The 18,595-nt window shown below is 43.2% G+C and overlaps 1 protein-coding gene across 3 annotated transcripts in view; it reads left to right on the forward strand.

Annotated features, from left to right (window-relative positions):
* The window catches only part of Frem1 (FRAS1 related extracellular matrix 1), a 153,545-nt gene that overhangs the window by 124,312 nt on the left and 10,638 nt on the right, over window positions 1–18,595 (forward strand). For all 3 annotated transcript variants that reach the window (XM_050157416.1, XM_050157417.1, XM_050157420.1), the window contains 8 exons: window positions 1,649–1,778; window positions 4,135–4,207; window positions 9,942–10,091; window positions 11,905–12,128; window positions 12,721–12,768; window positions 13,024–13,188; window positions 13,370–13,498; window positions 13,879–13,994. In XM_050157416.1, coding sequence (XP_050013373.1) covers window positions 1,649–1,778; window positions 4,135–4,207; window positions 9,942–10,091; window positions 11,905–12,128; window positions 12,721–12,768; window positions 13,024–13,188; window positions 13,370–13,498; window positions 13,879–13,994 — 1,035 coding nt within the window. The remainder of the gene's footprint in view (window positions 1–1,648; window positions 1,779–4,134; window positions 4,208–9,941; window positions 10,092–11,904; window positions 12,129–12,720; window positions 12,769–13,023; window positions 13,189–13,369; window positions 13,499–13,878; window positions 13,995–18,595) is intronic.

Genomic DNA, 18,595 nt, shown 5'->3' on the forward strand with positions numbered 1-18,595 from the left:
CTCAATGTCCTTTATTTATGGCTAGAAACCAAATATGAGTGAGTACCTCCCATGTTCCTCTTTTTGGGTCTGGCTTACCTCACTCAGGATAGTGTTTTCTATTTCCATCCATTTGCCTGCAAACTTCAAGAAGTCCTTGTTTTTTACTGCTGAGTAGTAGTACTCTAATATGTATATATTCCATACTTTCTTCATCGATTCTTCAATTGAAGGGCATCTAGGTTGTTTCCAGGTTCTGGCTATTACAAACAATGCTGCTATGAACATAGTAGAGCATATATTTTTGTTGTATGATAAGGCCTCTCTTGGGTATAAAAATCGCAACCCAAGGAATCCAATATTTTATTACTCCTAAGCATAGCTTTCTTTTATTTCTTGATCTATTTTATGCTAGACTTAATTTCTGCTGCATCAAATACCAGCAAATGAACCAACATTTTAAATATAATGATGCTTTTTTTCAAGTCATTTTTATGAAATATGGGATGCAGGAGCAATGCTTCATAGCTATCAAATAAACACACTATGTGTACAGCACACACATGTCTTATCTTGAGCCCCTGTGGTAAGTCTGTCCTGCAATGTCAGGCCATCCCTCGCCTGTCATCCTTAAGGAAGAACCAGTGCCACTGAGTTGATTTTGTTGGTGAACTTTGTATGACGTGACGGTGACCTGTGACCCCTGCAAGGGGGATAAACTAGTTGTTGAAACTTCCTGGCCTTAGTCTTTCTTTCTTTTTAAGTTCTGTAGATGGTAACCATTAGATATGACATTTTCCATCAAGGGTCAGATTTACTCATGTATATCAGGAATGTTTATGAATCACATTCAGCTGTATATAGTTTGCCCCCTGTGTCCTAGGGGTTTTGCAGATATAACCAGTCATAATTCAAAATAATTTATCAAAGAATTATGTCATTCTGAATGCACATAGACCCTTTTTCTTGTCATCTAAACAATTTAGTAGATCAGCTATTTTCCCTGTCGGTACCCTGTGGTGTGAGTCATCTAGAGATGAGGTAAGGTAGACAGAGGGATTTGTGCCTGCTCTGTGACTGTCAGTACCAGCAATGGGTTCTCAACCCACTCTTTGGTGGACACTGGGAGATGGCCAGGCTTGCACCCACGGTGCGGTGCACACTAGTGTATCTCTTCCTCATGCACAGAACCAGGAATAGGCATCAGGTACAATGCACGTAGACACGTTAAGTCCTAAACACATCCTGAGGATGACTTTTTGTTAAAGTAGACCCAACTTCAGAGTTCTTCCTAAAATAAATGGACTTTTGAGCTTCACGCTTGCTGGTCACTTTGCTTTCGCACGCTCACATTTGAGCCTCTGCCTAGTCACTAACAACCACGGGACTTTTGGAAATCTTTAGAAAATTTCATTGAAAAAATAGAGTTCCTAACACTTTCTCCATTCCCCCCAAGGTCATTATAAGGTCACCAAATAAGATAACGCAAATGTTAGTCATTAACCAACACTCCAGATAAGTGTGTGAGCGATTTCCGTCATTGACATGGGTTACCCAAACGCCTTTGCTGCCTTGATGGTACTCAGTCTTCTGTCTCCCATCTAGCTGATACTGAGGGACGTTCTTATGGGTAGCTTCTGATCACCGTTTCTCTTTTCCTTGTTCACAGCTTGGAGCTGAAGTGGTCTTTTATTGAATGGTTCCAGACTGAATACGAGGTCTGTGAGAATGTGGGCTTGTTACCCTTGGAAGTTACCAGAAGGGGCTATTCCATGGATTCTGCCTTTGTGAGCATAGAGGTAACAACTCTAAAATGCAAATTGTCTAGATGGAGCTTAATGTTGCTGGTTAGTGCCTTAGATGATTTCTTAGAAAAACTCCAAATGGCCAAGGACACCAAACTGCAGGCGTAGCCCTATGTGCCGGGGAGGAGTCCAAGTACACAACGTCTTTGTCCTCCAGCCCTTCCGTGATTCCTAGACAGTTTTTCAGATCTGCTTTTGGTTTCGAAATCTATCTCTTTTCTACACATCCTTTAGCTTTCCAAGTTTGATTTCACAGAGAGTCGGGTATCCTGCTTAGTGGGTCTGTATTACACTCCACCTTGAAAGATGTCTACAGCTTCTCTGTGGTGACTAAGACAAATACCAGACACCAGTTGTCCTCTGTGAATAGAATAGGATCGCTGTCCCTGCCTGCCTCAATGGATGAGGTAAAACAGGAGACATAAGCCTGCCCTGAGATGTATCCACGCTGTGCAGAAGCAGAAGGGCACTTTGGGACAGTCTTCCGAAGTGGAAGAGCCTTCCCTTTGTCTCTTCCGGCCAGACTTGCTGTCCTTCCTATACGGTGGAGCACAGGTGTGGCTCGCAGAGTTGAATGAGCTTGAGGAGGTCCTTTCAGAGAGGCATGAAGAGCTAGTTCATCCGCTTCAGTGGAGAACAGGAGAGACTCCGATGCACTCTGACAAGATGAGCCCCCGGGCAAGAGGGCATTTCTGACAGTCCTAGTTATAAAGAGTTAAGAGGCCTCCAAACCCTGACCACACCCAGACTCACTGTGTTTCTTTCTAGTGGATATAGGTCTCTGTCTCCTGGACCTGCTGGTGTTAAATCATCAGAGGAGAAAAGTTGGCATTTCCCATAATTCCAGGGAAGGGCTATGAGGAAAAAAAGAGAATTAGCCCACTGTAACTTTTGAACAATCTCCTAGGCCTTCCCAGAAGGTGACACATATTTGAGTGACGCATTTAGGTCTATGTTACCATTCATCTCGACATGTAAAAAGAACCTACATGGGACCTTAGTCTACGTAAGTCGTAGGAACCTGACAGCTAAGTGTGCAGGCCGTCACTAAGGACAGTCCCTGAGGCTTTGGGGACATCTCCATATGGAGTATAACCTGCCACTTTGCATAAGCTCTTATGAGTACTTGACTGAGGAGAGAGCAAAGATATTCTTTGCCTTGTGCTGTTTGCCTTCTTTGGATTGTCCCCCTTCTCCCGACCTGTCTTTCCAAACACCTTGCCTCAGACATGCTTTTACGACCTAGGATTCTGTAAGCGCAGTGGTGGTAAACACTGGGTAATTGCATGTGTGTGACCCACGCAGACTAATGTAACCTCCAGCATATGGTGCATGCAGGTGTACAATGGGCTGCCCTTTCCCAGCAAAAGCTGGTGCAGGGGGAGCCTTGGCATTGCAGACAAAGAGCAAATGGAAGAAGCCTAGGAGGTAATCCCTTCTTCAGCAAGATGTTTCTAGACAGAACGATTAACCTATTAGCATCTTGGTTGGAAAGAGAAACATTGTCTGAGTCCCCAGGAATGGGCATTTTAGAGCTTCAAGTTGGGTACTTCATTCCTTTTGCTGTCTTGACCGTCTTCAACATCTTAAAAATATGCAAAATTAGCAGCTGCTGGCGATGGTCACCCAAGGGCTCATTCAGTGGCCTTTTCCAAGAACACCACAGACATGTAGGCTCCCGTTGGGGATCTAAGGCCATGGCGTCAGAACCCTAAATATGCCTCTTTAGATTTTAGCCCTGGACCAGGGACCCAGTGGAGCCGTCAGTGGTCGCTTTAGACCAGGGTAGTGTCCCGTTTTCCCAGCTTCCAAGAGAAGGCCTTTAAGGCTGCGGTCCCAGGTGTGGAGTCCCTTCGCAAAGCTGCTTACCAGGTCTGTCAGCCCCACAAGGCTCTCGTTCATGTTGGGGCAGAGTGAGGGTTTCATCCCAGCAGGAAAGCAATGCTGAGGACTTGTCTGGTTAATCTGGCCTAAGGGCTCTCAGTGCCATGGAACCTTCAGAAGCCCTCTGAGCTGGCTAACAGCGCACAGACTCTCAGGGCTGCGTGCCCCCACCCCTTCTGGAATAAAACGCACTCATAACAAAGAGAACAATAGGGTTTTAAACTTTATTCTACTTTTTCCAATAACTGGATAACTTTAAAGAAGAAGTAACCAGTTAACTTTTTTTTTTAAAGCATACCACAAAGTCTGGACCCAAAATGGTTTATTATAATTTTTAAAATCTTACCTTGCATTAAAAACAGACTCGAGACCATGAATTTAGTCTAGTATGGCAGGAGAGGAAATGTTTCTCCAGTGCAGAACATTTGCTTTTATTTTTTAAATGAGATTTTCTTCCCCCACTAAGGTCAACCAAGTGTCAGCTGTAGTTGGAAAGGATTTTACTGTCACGCCTTCCAAACTGATCCAGTTTGACCCAGGTACGTTTTGTGTTTCCAGTTTGTTTCATGTTCTATAAGCTGTCTGGAGACTGCTGGGAAGACAGGATATTGTACAGTTCCAGCCAAGCAGAGCATCATTGGGGAACCGCACCACCCTATTCTCAACAGATGAGTTTGGCCTGAAGTTCCGCCCTTATATGTTTTTTATTAGAAGTGAATATTTATTTAACAGAAAAAAATCATAGCAAATAATAAACAGAAAAAATCAAAGGAAATATCCAAGACAATCTAGAAAAATAAGATAATTTAAATATTATTATAATTTAATGGTAATTTAATAACCACATATTTTAGTAGAAAATTTTCAAGTGTTAGGATTATATAGATTCCTAATGACCTAAATGATTTCTTGTGAAATAAGTTGATATAAGGTGCTTTCAGGGAAAATTATTATTTAATTCAATAGTATTTACTTTGATTAAAATCTGTGGAAAATCTTGGGAGGTGCGAAATGTAAAATATGAAACTCTGGCTTCTTCTGAAGATGCTCATTGTATGCAGCACACAGACATAAAAATATTTGCCAACAGTGCTTTGGAACCCAAAGTGTAAGCCATAGTTTGGGGTAAAGAAAATGCTGGAAGATTTCCCAGGGGAGGCAGAAGGAGGAAGAGGAAGAGGAAGAAGGCTGAAGCACAAATACAAATTCACTGCTTCCCTGGGAAAATCTGCCTTAAAGCAAGAGGCTGGACACTGCCCTTCTAGGCTCCTCCTGGGGATGGGTTTATCTATCTCCTTGTTCTGTGTGACTCTCCCTTGTTCCCTATGGTCTGTAATGGATGTGGATCACTCACCTAAGAAAAACGGAGAAGGAGAAGTGTTAGAGAAAAAGCCAGGCCTGCTGCAGAGGTGTTTGGCACTGTGACAACTCTACCAAGTATAAGCTCACTCGACACTAAATGACTGAATGTCTTCATCCCCGAACTGAGGATCTTAGTATTAGGAAAGGAATGTCTTAGTGTTGTTCTCAAGAAGCATAGAATACGAAGATTATATTGTTTTCCCATAACAAAGTGTTGCTAACTGGGTCGTTTTAAACATAGCTATTGTGCAGGGCAATGGTGGCGCTTGCTTTTAATCCCAGCACTTAGGAGGCAGATGCAGGTGGATCTCTGTGAGTTCGAGGCCAGCCTGGTCTACAAGAGTTAGTTCCAGGACAGGCTCCAAAACCACAGAGAAACCCTGTCTCGAAAAACCAAAAAAAAAAAAAAAAAACCAAGAGGGGTAGAAGCAGGCGGGTCACTCTGGAGGCAGAGGCAGCCCCCACCCAACTCGCAAAAGGGAAAAAGATGGCGTAAGAAAAAGTAGGAAAGCCGGGCGGTGGTGGCGCACGCCTTTAATCCCAGCACTCGGGAGGCAGATGCAGGTGGATCTCTGTGAGTTCGAGGCCAGCCTGGTCTACAAGAGTTAGTTCCAGGACAGGCTCCAAAGCTACATAGAAACCTTGTCTCAGAAAAAAAAAAAAAAAAGAAAAGAAAAACAAACAAACAAACAAACACAGCTATTGCCGTGCAGTTCTAGAGGCTGTTCAGTCAACATGTGAGTCTGAAGGAAAATCTATCCTGTCCCTTCCTTATGTGCCTTTTGCTGGTCCTTCCTCCTGCTGTATCACCCTGACCCTCGTCTCTCCCTGCGGATAAATTCTCCCTTGTCATAAGGACTCGGCAAACTGAAGTTAAGGAACTACCCCATTCCACGATAGCCTCATGCTAACACCCTTACTCAGGCCGTTACCCCATTTACAAATAGGGTCCCATCCTGACGTCCCGGCAGTTAGCTTAGGAAGACCTCAAAATATAAGCTCTGGAGGGATAGAATCCGGCCCGGAACAGTGAGCCTTTGGTTTGACTGTAACAGCTCAGATATTGTCGTTAGCCTCCTAGGGTTATTGAGCTTTCCAACACGGATGAGTTGGTTTTCTAGGCCAACCACATTATTGCTGCTCTGGATTTGACGTTTATCGTCAGGCTTCTGCAGGTTCTTCTGCCCTCAGCTCTACTGCCAAAGGGTTAATGTTCTTTTTGTCCTCGTGTTTTAAAGGACGTGTTTGAAAGTCAATCATTTTTGCCGTATGTCCTTTTCATTATCCTTAGCCGTTTGTTACAAGTTAGGTTTTCAGCAGCCCCACCCCACCCCACCCCAGGCGATCTGTTTGGGTTGAAAGGAACTAGAATGTATCACACTAGGGGAGACTCAGAAATTTATCTCTTGGAGAGTCCACTGCATAAGATAAATGCCCATTTGTCTAGAAGAATTTACATGCTGTTTTGATAGCTACTAATGACTTCGGGGGTGGGGCACCAATAGTCTTAGGATTTTAGGGATTGTTTATACATTGAAAAATAATATAAGCATATTTTATACAGTTTTTAAAAGCCACATGCTTGGATGCTCATGATTTTGGAATTTATTAAGCCAGAAATAATTTAATATCATGAAGCCTTACTTTAAAGAATTAAAGAATTCCCCACATCTGCAGGTCCTGTAAATGTTTATATACTTTCATATTGTAAATCCTTGCCTCTTTTAGATGTCCCCAACTCCATCCTTTCCCTTTTGCTGAGAGCAATCAATTTGTTTCTCTGGAAACATCAGTTTTCCTGATACTAGAGAAAGAACGGGCGATCCCGTGCATGGTTTTCTGTGTTGGGGAACTCTGTCTTGGGTGGGGCGAAGGCTTGAGCTGTAGGGCTTTACCTAACTTTGCAAACAGGAGTCCTAGGAATGCTTTCAGCTGTTGGGACTAACCTGAAGTGTTTAAGTGCCTGTGCGAATACTCTAAAGAAAACGAGCACTCTCCTTTAAAGTATGTGCCCCTGGAAGATTTGATGCATTCTTAATCAAATCTTCATCATCGTGAAAAGTCAAAATGTTTTCCAAAGGAATAGCTCTCCAATGTGGCATTTACTAAAAAATATTGAGAGAATGTCTCTCAACAGAGAAATCTGCTTTGTAGGAAGATATCCAGGAATTCACTTACTCCATAAAGGGGGGAGGGTGTTTGTTTGAAAGGCCACCTCTTCTCTACCCCAGGACCTTTCATTTTCTGGAAATGGGGAAGGGAGTGGTTCCAGCCTTTTGAAGACCCAGGTGTATCTCAGGGAGTGAAGGAACACTTTGCACCTGCAAAGTGGAGGAAGCAGGGAACCCAACAACCGCCATGAAATTTCTGCTCCCAATCTCCTTAATCTGAGAGGGTGACCCCCACACTTGGGAGGCTTGAAACAAAGTTGAAATGTACGTCAACAAATCAGAAGCCCACAAAAGAAGAGTTCTGTTCCATAAGACTCAGCAAAAACCTTTAAGGCCCTTTTTGGTTTTTGTTGTTGTTGTTGGGTTTTGGTTGGTTGGATGCTTTAGCAATGATGCTATCATTTTTCTAAAATACATTTTCAAACAGAAGGGCAGCTGCTTGAGGCTTGGAAAGATGTTTTTATTGGATTTTCATTTAAATTGTACCTCACATTATGAGGCTTGGCGGTCAGAACAGTTATCCGAATATTAACGCTCTTAGTATTCACAGATTGTTTTCATCGTCCACCCCTTTTCACGCTCATTTCATTTCCACAGCTGCCTCTAAAGCCCCCGAGTCTCTCAAATTCAGTTTTCTAAAGCGTTCACTTTCACAGTGTCCGTGAAGTCCTCCCTCATGAGCCATTGTCTGAAGCCAAAATCTGGCCACCTGTGTTCGTTCTCTGTAGCGTGACTACAGAATCTACCCATGGGTCGGTGGTCTCCTTTCCCCAGACATGACTTCTCCATCCAACTGATCCACCTTCCTACTCCTGACCCAAACCCCAACTTTGCTAAGACTGCTTCTTTCCTTAATGTGTGTGTGGGTCCTACAGGCATCTACAATACTATATATCTATAATAATATAAATAATCATACATAGCTTTTAACAGTTATTTGACTTTCTGGTATATCTGTAGAAGGGCTAGAGAAGTTTGGCTTCTACATCTACCTGTCCAACCAAACACAAATCAAAAAGTAGTCAGAAAAACCATTCTGTCTGTACTGATGGCAAAATCTTTGATTTTCTTGTCTTTATACCTGGGACAATACAGTAGTCAGATAACGTTCATTGTATTAGTATTAAAGACAATCTAGAGACAGCCTAAAGTTTACAGGAGACTTGCATAGGCTATAGACAAGGGGACTCAGACATGGCTGCAGATATTTCCAACCAGTGGGAGTCCTGGGACCGACTCTCCTGGATACTCTAAGACAACTGTATTTGTCTTGTCTTCTCCAAGAAGTTTCAAACTCCTTTAGGTCAGAACTTGGATTATACTGTGCTTCTGGTGTTCCCTATAGCTTCTGATGCAAAGGCAAGAACTTCCGGACAAAACATAAATTTTGGTGGACAGGCTCATCCATCTATGAGCTGGAAATTAACTAGTATTTTATATTAGACAGTTCAGCTTCTGAACTGAACTTTGTCTTTGCAAAGACTGTAAAAAGAATTAACCTGAGAACGTAGTCGACGCTGCAGGCGTCATAAATCGGCCAACAGCTTATTCTGTTTACCAAAATTATTGCAGATGCTCCTATTCCCCCCCCCACACACACACAAGCAGCCAGATACAGGGGAAGTGAACCATTTCAATTTTCACTGAATACCGACGGGATTAATGAGGCACTGATTCAGTCGTAAAATGTCTATGAGACATACCTTCAAGACTGTGGATGGCAAAGTTAGGGACATGTCAGTCTGCAAGGAGAAAGGTCAATTTTCAGAAGAGAAGCCTGGGAAACGGTCTTTAACCACCTTATAGAGCTTCCTTTCTCGGCACCCCTAGGCAGCGGAGGTAGGACAGACTTTTCAAACTTTGCCCTAGAGGCTAAACTGTCCTCTTACTGCCCTGTGTCCCCCGTGGCTTGCTCATCTCTACCCTCACCTTCCCTTCTAAATAAATCCAGAAAGGTGCCCTACAGTTCCCATCACAGAAACGGCTGAGTGTCTTCCAGACTGAATGCTCTCATGTTTGGTTTGCCTTCCATCTGGATGGGCCGGATTGGCTGGGATAGCTTAGTGAACGAAAACTTACAGTAAATTCAGAAGTGTATATGGAATAAACTTGTTTATACTCCATGATCGAGGCAGAGAGGAGAAAGGGGGGCTAGACCAGCCTGTGTCTATAACCTTCAGCCCGTAAGTTCTCGCAAGGAGAGTATCCAACTGCCGAACATTGCATCTGCAGGAAAAGCAGCCGTGGGTTAGAAGATCTGGGGAGGGAGAGCAGCCGAGGCAAGCAGCTGTCGGTGAAAACGAATCACTTCAAGGATTCTGTGAGGTGCCTGAAGGACCATCCAATAATCTCTTCTGCCTGCTGCAGCATCTCAAGAGTTCTGCAACTCTAAGATTTTCAGATTGTAGTAGCTATTTTATCCTTAAGAACGGAGGGGATGGTTCGGGAGGAAAGTGAATGCCTGGGATTTTGTCTACCAACCTTTTTCTCTCCCCCTGTGTAGCACAGCTTACTTTTTGTTACAGTGTTTGCATTGAGGCCGGCCATCATTGTCCAGGAACAAATGCCGTCTTTTTATATTATTTGGAAGAACAGCAGGGCCTCAGCGAGTTGGTGGCAGTACAATAGCTCACTCGGACTACTGCAGTCTAGCTGTAGACATGTTAATTAATATATTTCTCTGACACCTAGGTGATTGAAATAGCAATTAAAGAGTAATTAAAATGTTTACTTCTTGTAGGAATGTCAACTAAGATGTGGAATATAGCAATTACCTATGACGGATTAGAGGAAGATGATGAGGTCTTTGAAGTAATTCTGAACTCCCCTGTGAATGCCGTTCTTGGCACAAAGACAAAAGCTGCAGTGAAAATTTTGGACTCAAAAGGAGGTATTCTTTTGATCCTCGTCTTGAAATCAGGAGCGGTCCTGGCGCCATGGCTGCTGGCTTACAGCAGCCAGCGTGCTTGATAACACCTTCACGTCAAAATGTGTAATTTCTTGTCAAGAAAGCCGCCTCCATCATGACTCTGGTTTCTTTATTCTGGTTTGGGCTTCATGTGGTTTTCCTCCTGCTAGGAGCAATGGCTGCAGAAAAGCAACAAGTCAGTGGCCCGGTTGCTTTTTTTCCTAAGCGTTTGTTGTTCTCACCAAGGGGGAAACAATGTTGGTGAGAAGCTATCGACAATTATTTTCCCCCAGAGTTCGCAGGGCTGTAATTATCTTCTTCTGTTAAAGAGAGCGCTCAGTGCCTAGCACTGGAGCTCCCACTGTAGTGTGACCAGGGAAATTCTAAGAAAGGAAGGAATTGGAGAGAAATAGACGTGAAGATGCAGCTGGCTGGGGATTTGGGGGCAGCTGGAGAATACTAATGAATCATTTGGTGATGTGGAGCCAAACCGTCCTGGGAAGGGTACGCGGAGACCAACCTGCAAATAAAGCCGAAAGCAAAGCCCTTGGCACTCCTGAGGTTCTGTCCTGCCAAAGGCCCTCTGCTTCTGGTTTCTTATCTACGTGGCGTGGCATTTGATGTGTCCGGCGTGGCGTCCCGGTTTAAGCCTTTATTTGTATGCTTGTCATGCCTGCGATCTGCATTTGTTTTCTCACCTGTGAGCCATCGTCTGCCCCGCTCACCCTGTAACCAAAATGGGTGCTGTCTCCCTGGCTCCGTAGACCCACGTTTCCACGGCATCGCTCGTCCCACCTTCCTCCTCACCATGTGTACCTCTTCTCCAGCAGAAATGTCCGCTCACATTAAGTGTGTCAAATATAAAATTACAAAGATGTCCCAGGACTGGGAACATAGCCCAGTGGCAGAGCACTGGCTGAGCTTGCGAAAAAGGCTCCGCGCTGGAAATCAGGGTAGCTAAGACTAAAATAAATATCCAGACAGGATCTGTCTGTAGGTCATTTTTTTTTTTGTTTTCTTTTTGGTTGAGGTTTGTTATTGTACTTTAATTTTTAATCACTTTTTACTTATGGTGTTTTCCGGCGGGAATCTGTTCTCTCCTATTATGTGGGCTCCCAGGATCCAACGCTGGTCGTCAGGCTTGGTGGCAAGCATCTTCGCCGGCTGAGTCATTTCACTAGCCTGGTTTCTTTTTTCTTTTTTCATCTGTTGGTTTGGTTTTTGTTTTGTTTTGTCTTTCGTGCCTTCCTAGAACACTGATAGTCAAGGTTTCCAGTAGAAGTCTCTCCTGACATTCGCTAGCGTTTTGTTCCCTTGTATGTAGTTGGTTGCAAATGTTTATAGCTGCTGCTAGATCACATGGCATCTTTAAACAATCCCGGTTTCCACCTCTAAAAGACAGGAGGAAAACCGAATACTTTCAAAGTGCATGTGGGGTGGTACTTAACCGGCGACTAAGCCTTCCATGTTGATGAGGATCACAGAAGGAGGGGAGCGAGCCGGTTTCCTAAGTGTCTGGAATGATTATAAAGCCATGGCGATGATTTTCATCTATGATTTGTGAGATGGATTTCATGACTTTATAATCACCCTATCCGTGTGCAGGAGGATACTGCTTTCCCAGGTGGAAACTGATGAAGAGAGAAGGCGTTTCTGGCAAATGGGAAAAAGGCAACATCTGGTGGGAAATTCATCCGTCTAGGTTTAATGACAAGCTGTTTCAGGAGCTGTGTTGATGCCATCACTTATGTGTTTGTGTGGTGTACTGATCGCCTGCCATCTTGCATGCCTCCAGGACGGTGCCATCCTTCAAATTCCTTCAACCAAAGCAAGCACAGCGCATGGGGGAAGGGCAGCGGGCAGCCGCTGCGCCCAGGGTCATCCTCACTCACCACGGCTGGCTCTCCTCGGCTGGAAAGAGGGCCTCCTCCGTCTCTCACCAAAGGAGATGCCCTTCAGGGCTTTGATCCCACAGACCTCTCTCAGAGGAAGATGAGGACCCATGGGAATGGCAAACCAGTAAGGATGGGGGCATACTGGGAGTGGATGTGTGGGTACAGAGTGGTGAGTCTCTGAGACGCCGCAGAAACTGGGTTCTCGTAGTGAGTTCTTTGCAGTGCCTTTTTGTGTGCAGATATCATGCTGACCCACTCCGCTAACTGTGCCAAGTGAAGTGGTAGCTACATTCATTCAGCCCTATGAATCCTGCTTTGGCTCCTTTTAGACCAAGGCAGATAGGGAGTCATCAGCGACCCTACAATGAAAGCACATTTAAGTGACCCCCTTGGGTGTGGAAGCAATGACTCTAACAAGATACATTCTCCTCCGTGCATGTGCACGTGTGTGTGTTCTCCTGAATCTTTCTGTGCAGTGGATGCACTGGAAAACTAAAGCCACTTCCTTTGCCCAGTAGAGTGGGTACAGAAATCAACACAACGGTCAGCTGCGGTTAGACATGATGCTTTAGAAAATTCTATTGAATTTGGCATGAAAAAAAAAAGCCTCAGGAAATATTCTTTTAAAATTTCAGTTGTTACAGGACCTTGACAGAGTAGGCTGCTCCTTGTTTTAAAGTCAGCTTTGTGTGCATTATGTCCTTTGTCGATTTCAGGTCCACCCTTCCTCCGTTTGTAGAAATGGAACAGACACCATGTACAATGTAAGCATAGAGCATTGCTAAACGTCGTCTTCACGGATGGAAACATTTGTGAGATTATTTTATCTTTTCTCTTAGTCTACTTATCTGAATTTCATTCTGAAATTTCCTTTAGAAGATTGGGTGATCAAGAAAAATCCTTTTGCCTCTTTGAGTTGATACGATTCTTTAAATCCTCATTATTAGCACAAAGTTTTTGTTTGCTGTCTTGATGTTTGTTTGTTTTTCTCATTGTTTTTGTTTGTTGGTTTCCTCAAGTATCAGGGCATAGTTTCCTTGAAACTAGACGGTGACGATTTCTCTGCTCACAAACGGAAGGCCAAACTATCAGTCATTAGGCAGCCACAGAAGACAATCCCGGTGGCAGAATTGCCTCTAGCTGATAAGGTGGAATCCCCAGCCGGCTCACACTTCCCCAGACAGGTATGGGATTCTCCCTTTCCTGTTTGCCTTCTAGCTGACAGTCTGGGCCATAACCACTCTTAATTCACAAAATGGACCATGTTTGGGGATGGCTTGCTCAACACAAACGCTGCCCTGCAGACATAGTCGTGTGTTATTAACTTACGTTAAATCAATTCTAAACTACCGCTTGTCCCTACAGGGTCAGCTGCCCTCGTTTCCAAAGAATTGCTCTGTGGCGTTAAAGGGACTGTTTCATTTTGAAGAAGGCACCCACAGACTGTATCTATGTGATGGGACCACCTGGAAAGCCTGGAGCCCCCAAACCAAGGTGGGGGCACTGGTGGGGTAGCCAAGTATCTTTAGTGGTACGCCCTGTGATGATCTTGCAGAGCGGTTGGACATGTGATTCTTAACCCAGGCTTTGTCTGTTGTTACTAAAGCTGGAAAGCCGTGAGAAAAAAAAAATGCTACAAAGTGTTTTTTTAGATCCAAAATATAGTAGTAAATCAGTCAGTTTTGTTTAATTATCGAAATGTCAGTGCTATAAAACTGAACCATTTCTGACTGCGGTGGTGATTTCCGTAGGAAGCCTTTTGTCTCCTCAGATGGGAAATTACAGTGAAGTCTGCCTCTGCCCCGTTCAAGGGAGGAGGCCGACTCCAGATTATCAAGTCCATTCAGATGTGAGCACTGACAATTGTTTTGCAGGGCCTGGAGGACAGATCCTGCCCAGCTGGATGGCATCTTCACTCAGGCTATTGCCACACCTTGGTCACACAGAGGAAAGGCACCTGGACCACTGCTACCCGAGCTTGCAGAGAACAGTAAGGACCCCTTTGTCACATGGCCTGATGCTTTCTTTATTTTCACATGGAACCGTAGGCCTGCATCAGTCACTAAATAAGTATTACCTAAAGTCTGTCCAGCTTGGTCTAAGGAGACGAAGGGGAGTCCATGGTTCAGAATGGATTTGTAGCTGGCATGGGTGCTTTGTCTGCTGAGGTCTTCCTGTTACGGCCAGACTAGTGCCGCGTTCTTTTCTTTTTCTCCTTTTATCTCCATCTTTTAAGGAAAAAGTTCTGTAGGTTCTGATATTTTCTCCTCTCCCTCCTACCCTTCAGATAATAGACACCCATGCCCATTGATTTTAAAATACCGGGTAATGAAAGGCCTTGGCATCCTGCCTCTGGCAATGTTGGAGGCCTTGATGCCCATAAAGCCAGGCAAGTAGGACAAAGGCTCATTGGGTAACATTCAATAAAAGATGACTTGTGGTCAGAGAATAACAACAAAATTCATCTGATCCAGAAGGATTTTAAAAATGCACATGTAGCAATCCTTGACCAACCTTTTTATTTGATAAGCTGGATTTTATCCAAACGATGTAATCACACTAATATGCATTCCTGTTGAAAACGGAAACTACAGTAATTTCTAGTTAATATTGATCATATCTTATACTTTATTAAGTTTAAAAGACACCATTAGGAAAATGAAAGGGTAAACCACATTCAGGAAGAGCTGTTCTTAAACCGCCTATCTGATAAAGGTCTTGAATAGGGGATAAATCTCCTATAAATGAATAACGAAAACACAACTGAAATCATGGCAATAGCAGAGAGGGTGACGAGGTGCCTAGGAAAGCCGGCTGACTCGTGTGAAGGGAGAAAAAGAGAACCAGCTCCACAACATTGTCCTCTGCCGATCACACACCTGTGCCAACGCACACAGATCAGACGCACGACGAAAACACACTTTATAAATGACTTGGAGACCTCTCAAGAAAAACATAAACAGTAGGTTCCTCGGTAGTGAAAAAGATCTTCAGCATCGTTAGAGACAAGGTAGGAGGAGATGAAAACACTTTACAGTCACTAAAAGATTAAAAAACAATCACAAGATGACAAGACCAGTGTCGATAAGGGCGTACAGCAAAGAAAACGCTCCTGGGTTGTTACATGTGGAACCACACGAGGTCGCATCCACTTTGTGGCATTGTCTGATAGTTTTTCAAATAAGGTTATGTTCCCTGTGACTTAGTAATTCTATACCCAGCTACTCCTTCAAGAGATTAAAATATATGCTATAAAATTCAAAATAATTTTATGTTTATTCACAATGATAATAATTTGGGTCACTTTTGTTATTGATTTATGAAAGTACTAGCTATTTTCTCCGTCATGGAGATAATACATTTATATACATTATGACGGGATCTCTGAAACCTCCAACAATGTAGGTACATTATGGATAAATAACAAACAGAATGTCTATACAGCCTTACACAGTAGGATACTGAGATCCCATGTACACGTGTAGGAGAATCTAATCTAGGCGGCTTCAATAACAAAGGGTTTTCAAAGTCAGTGAGAGGATAAGGAACAACACTTTTCCAGTGCCAGGAACGGAAAGTGTTCGTCTTTGTCTATATAGCTATTATGTGCGTGTAATACCTGTGTCAAAGTCCATCACATTAAATAAAGATCTCTGCTTATCTGTGCACTTACCTAGTCAGTTTTGTTTTGTTTTTGAGACAAAAATCTCACTATGTTGCCCAGGCTGTCCTCTAAATCATGGGCTCAACTCTCCTGCCTCAGCTTCCTGAAAACCGGAGATTACGGGGCTGTGCCACCACACCCAACCTTCCTTCTAGACTTTTTTTTTAAGCTAATAAAGTATTTAAAACCTGAGAGAGTCAACCATATTTTTTGTTACTTGTGTATTTTATATTTTAACTATAGATAGAGTCTTGATAGAGGTTCATCAGTGCCTAGGGGATGTGTTGGTAAGTTGGTAATAGAATATAAATCCAGACATTTAACTCTTAAAAATTAGTTAACTCTATATGTTGCTACATGCTGCATGCTGAAGAATAAGTTAGACATCCTTTTATTAAAACAACCAGGTATCCTACAGCTATTTGAAGTTTATCTAGGGGATAGTGTCTTGCTCTGTTACTCCTTGAGAGAGCTGGGGTGTTAACCTGGAAGGAAGCTCTCCCTGCTAACCAGGAGAAAAATGCTACCAAATCGAGAGGGGCATGGATCTTACTGGCAGAAGCGAGGGTGGTGGATGTATCCTGCTGTCCGGGTTGTCAAGGTCATGGTGTAGGGGTCTCTTGGTAAAATGTAGACAAACAGAATGGGAATTTCCCAAGCTCAAACCTGAAAGCTGCTTTATTGGTTCATCCCCACGAAACTGTGGCTAGCTCTCAACCACAGAGCCTGACCTGTGACTTCAGCCATTTCCTTCCAGTGCTTCCCAAAGCATGCAGCAAGTCCCCAGTAAGCCAGTTCTCAGTCAGCTTTTGGGGTTACTTTTAAAAATTAATTTCTTTATTTGCTGGGGTGTGGTGAGGGCATGTTTGTGTATGCCTCTGGAGGTTAGAAGTCAAAGTTAGGTTTCTTCTTCAGTCACTATCTTAGTTTTTTTGGATACAATCTGTCACTGAACCCAGCACTCTCTGACTCCCTCAGAGTTGCTGGCCAGGAGATGCCAAGGACCCACCTGTCTCTTGGTCTACACAGCACCGGGATTGTAGGCACGTGCCACCATGCCCAGCTTGTATTTGGATCCTGGGAATCTGAACTCAGGTCTTCATATTTGTGCAGAAGTGATTTCAGTGACTGTGTTGCCTCCCGCACACCCACGGTTATATGTGTGTGTGTTTGTGCGTGTGTGTTGGAGGGGAAACCCAGGGGCTTGATAAATTCGGGTCACATGTTCTACTACTGAGCTATATCCCATGGATATATTCTTTCTTCTTTCTTTCTTTCTTTCCTTCCTTCCTTCCTTTCCTTCTTTCTTTCTTTTTTTAGATGGCCTTGCAGTTTAAAATTCAAGATGACCGCAAACTGGTTATGGATTGTCCATACGTTGAGGAAAAAGGTAACATGTCCTGGGAACTGTCTTTGCATCCGTACAAAGATGTTGGTGTGAAGTAGGCAGGTGTTTTTCTTATTTGAATATCTATTTTTGATTCTGAAATTATAATCTAATTTCTTAGCGTTACAAATCCTTTTTATAACATACTGCCCACCTGGAGTAGTACTGTTGATGCCTTCTCGTTGGTCTCCCTGAGTCAGTCTCCCAATACCTTTAAAAAATTTGTATTTTTTTTGCAGCCAGCTTTTAATGATTAATAGCCTACTAGTTACAGAGTTGCCTCATAGTTTTGTTAATACTCTCTGGTTTACTCATGTTCATCATAAACACAAGGCTGAAATTAACTTAAGAGTCCTGTCTACTTCCCCAAGCACTTAACCTAAGTCTTCACCTGGAATTCAGTGTTCAGCACCCTGCCCTAGGCTAGCCTGACCTGGTTCTATGTGCTGGCAAGGAAAGAGAACGCCACTCCCCGAGAGAACGCCAAAGCACAGGGGCTTTCTCACCACATATGCATTGACAAGTGTGTCTATTTTAGCTCAGTGTTAGGCAAATCTAACACAAGCCTTCCTAAGCGTGTATTTTAAAGTCTTGTATCTCTCACAGCAAAGAAATAAAACTTTAAAATGGAACCCAACTAACCCTTTGGGGGAAAACCAAAATGTAATCAAGTTTTGAATTTATAGATTCATGTTTTAACTTTTTGTGGTGGAATAAAGTAAGTCTAGACTAGAACACACCTCAAAAACTGTCCGTTAGCACTGGTCACGCAGACCAACACAGAAATAACTCCTTATTCCTTAGGGACTAGGCAGCATAGCTCAGTACAATTGTCCTTACACAACAAATGCATTTTACATTAGTAATGCTGTACAGCCTTCAGATCATGCCTTTCCCAAATCTCTTTCTCATAAAGCTCTATTAAGAACGTAGATATTTCAGAATTTAAGTGCCTGTATTTAGCACTTACTGAGTTCATATTTTACTATAAGTCAATTTAAGAATTCCTCAGGCCATAAATATGAGTTTCCAGTACTATCTGTTGATTACATATAGCAGAACATGATTGACATTTGGGAATACTGTAAATGAAAGATTTTTGTCTTGAAAAATGTCTGGCTTCCCTGGTGGCTCAAGGGAGTCAGAGTGATTGCACTATTAGCTCAAACGTGAGCTAATAGCTAAGCTAAGTAGCTTCAGAGCCACTGTTGTCCAAATTATTTCCAAGTTATTTAGTACATTCTGGTCTTAGGGAACAGTTTTAGGAACATATTTTAAGAAAGTACCTAACTAGCAATGAAATGAAGTCAAGTTGCACGTTATCTTATTGACTGGGAAACTAAGTCGTTTATCAAATACCGTCTTTGATGGCATTCGAGGGCAGGTAAGGTAATGTGACATTCAGGTAACACTGAAAGCCTCTGCACTTCCAATGGTAGTTCAAATGTTACACATCTTATTTGCGTGGTACTTTAGCAAGCGTTTGACTTCAGAAAGACAAGGAAAATGATTGGAGATGTACATTGGTTTCAGTCACTTT

Source organism: Alexandromys fortis, unplaced genomic scaffold (genome assembly GCF_014885135.2).
Source record: "Alexandromys fortis isolate MF-2015 unplaced genomic scaffold, M_Fortis_MF-2015_v1.1 scaffold_64, whole genome shotgun sequence".
NCBI lineage: Eukaryota > Metazoa > Chordata > Mammalia > Rodentia > Cricetidae > Alexandromys > Alexandromys fortis.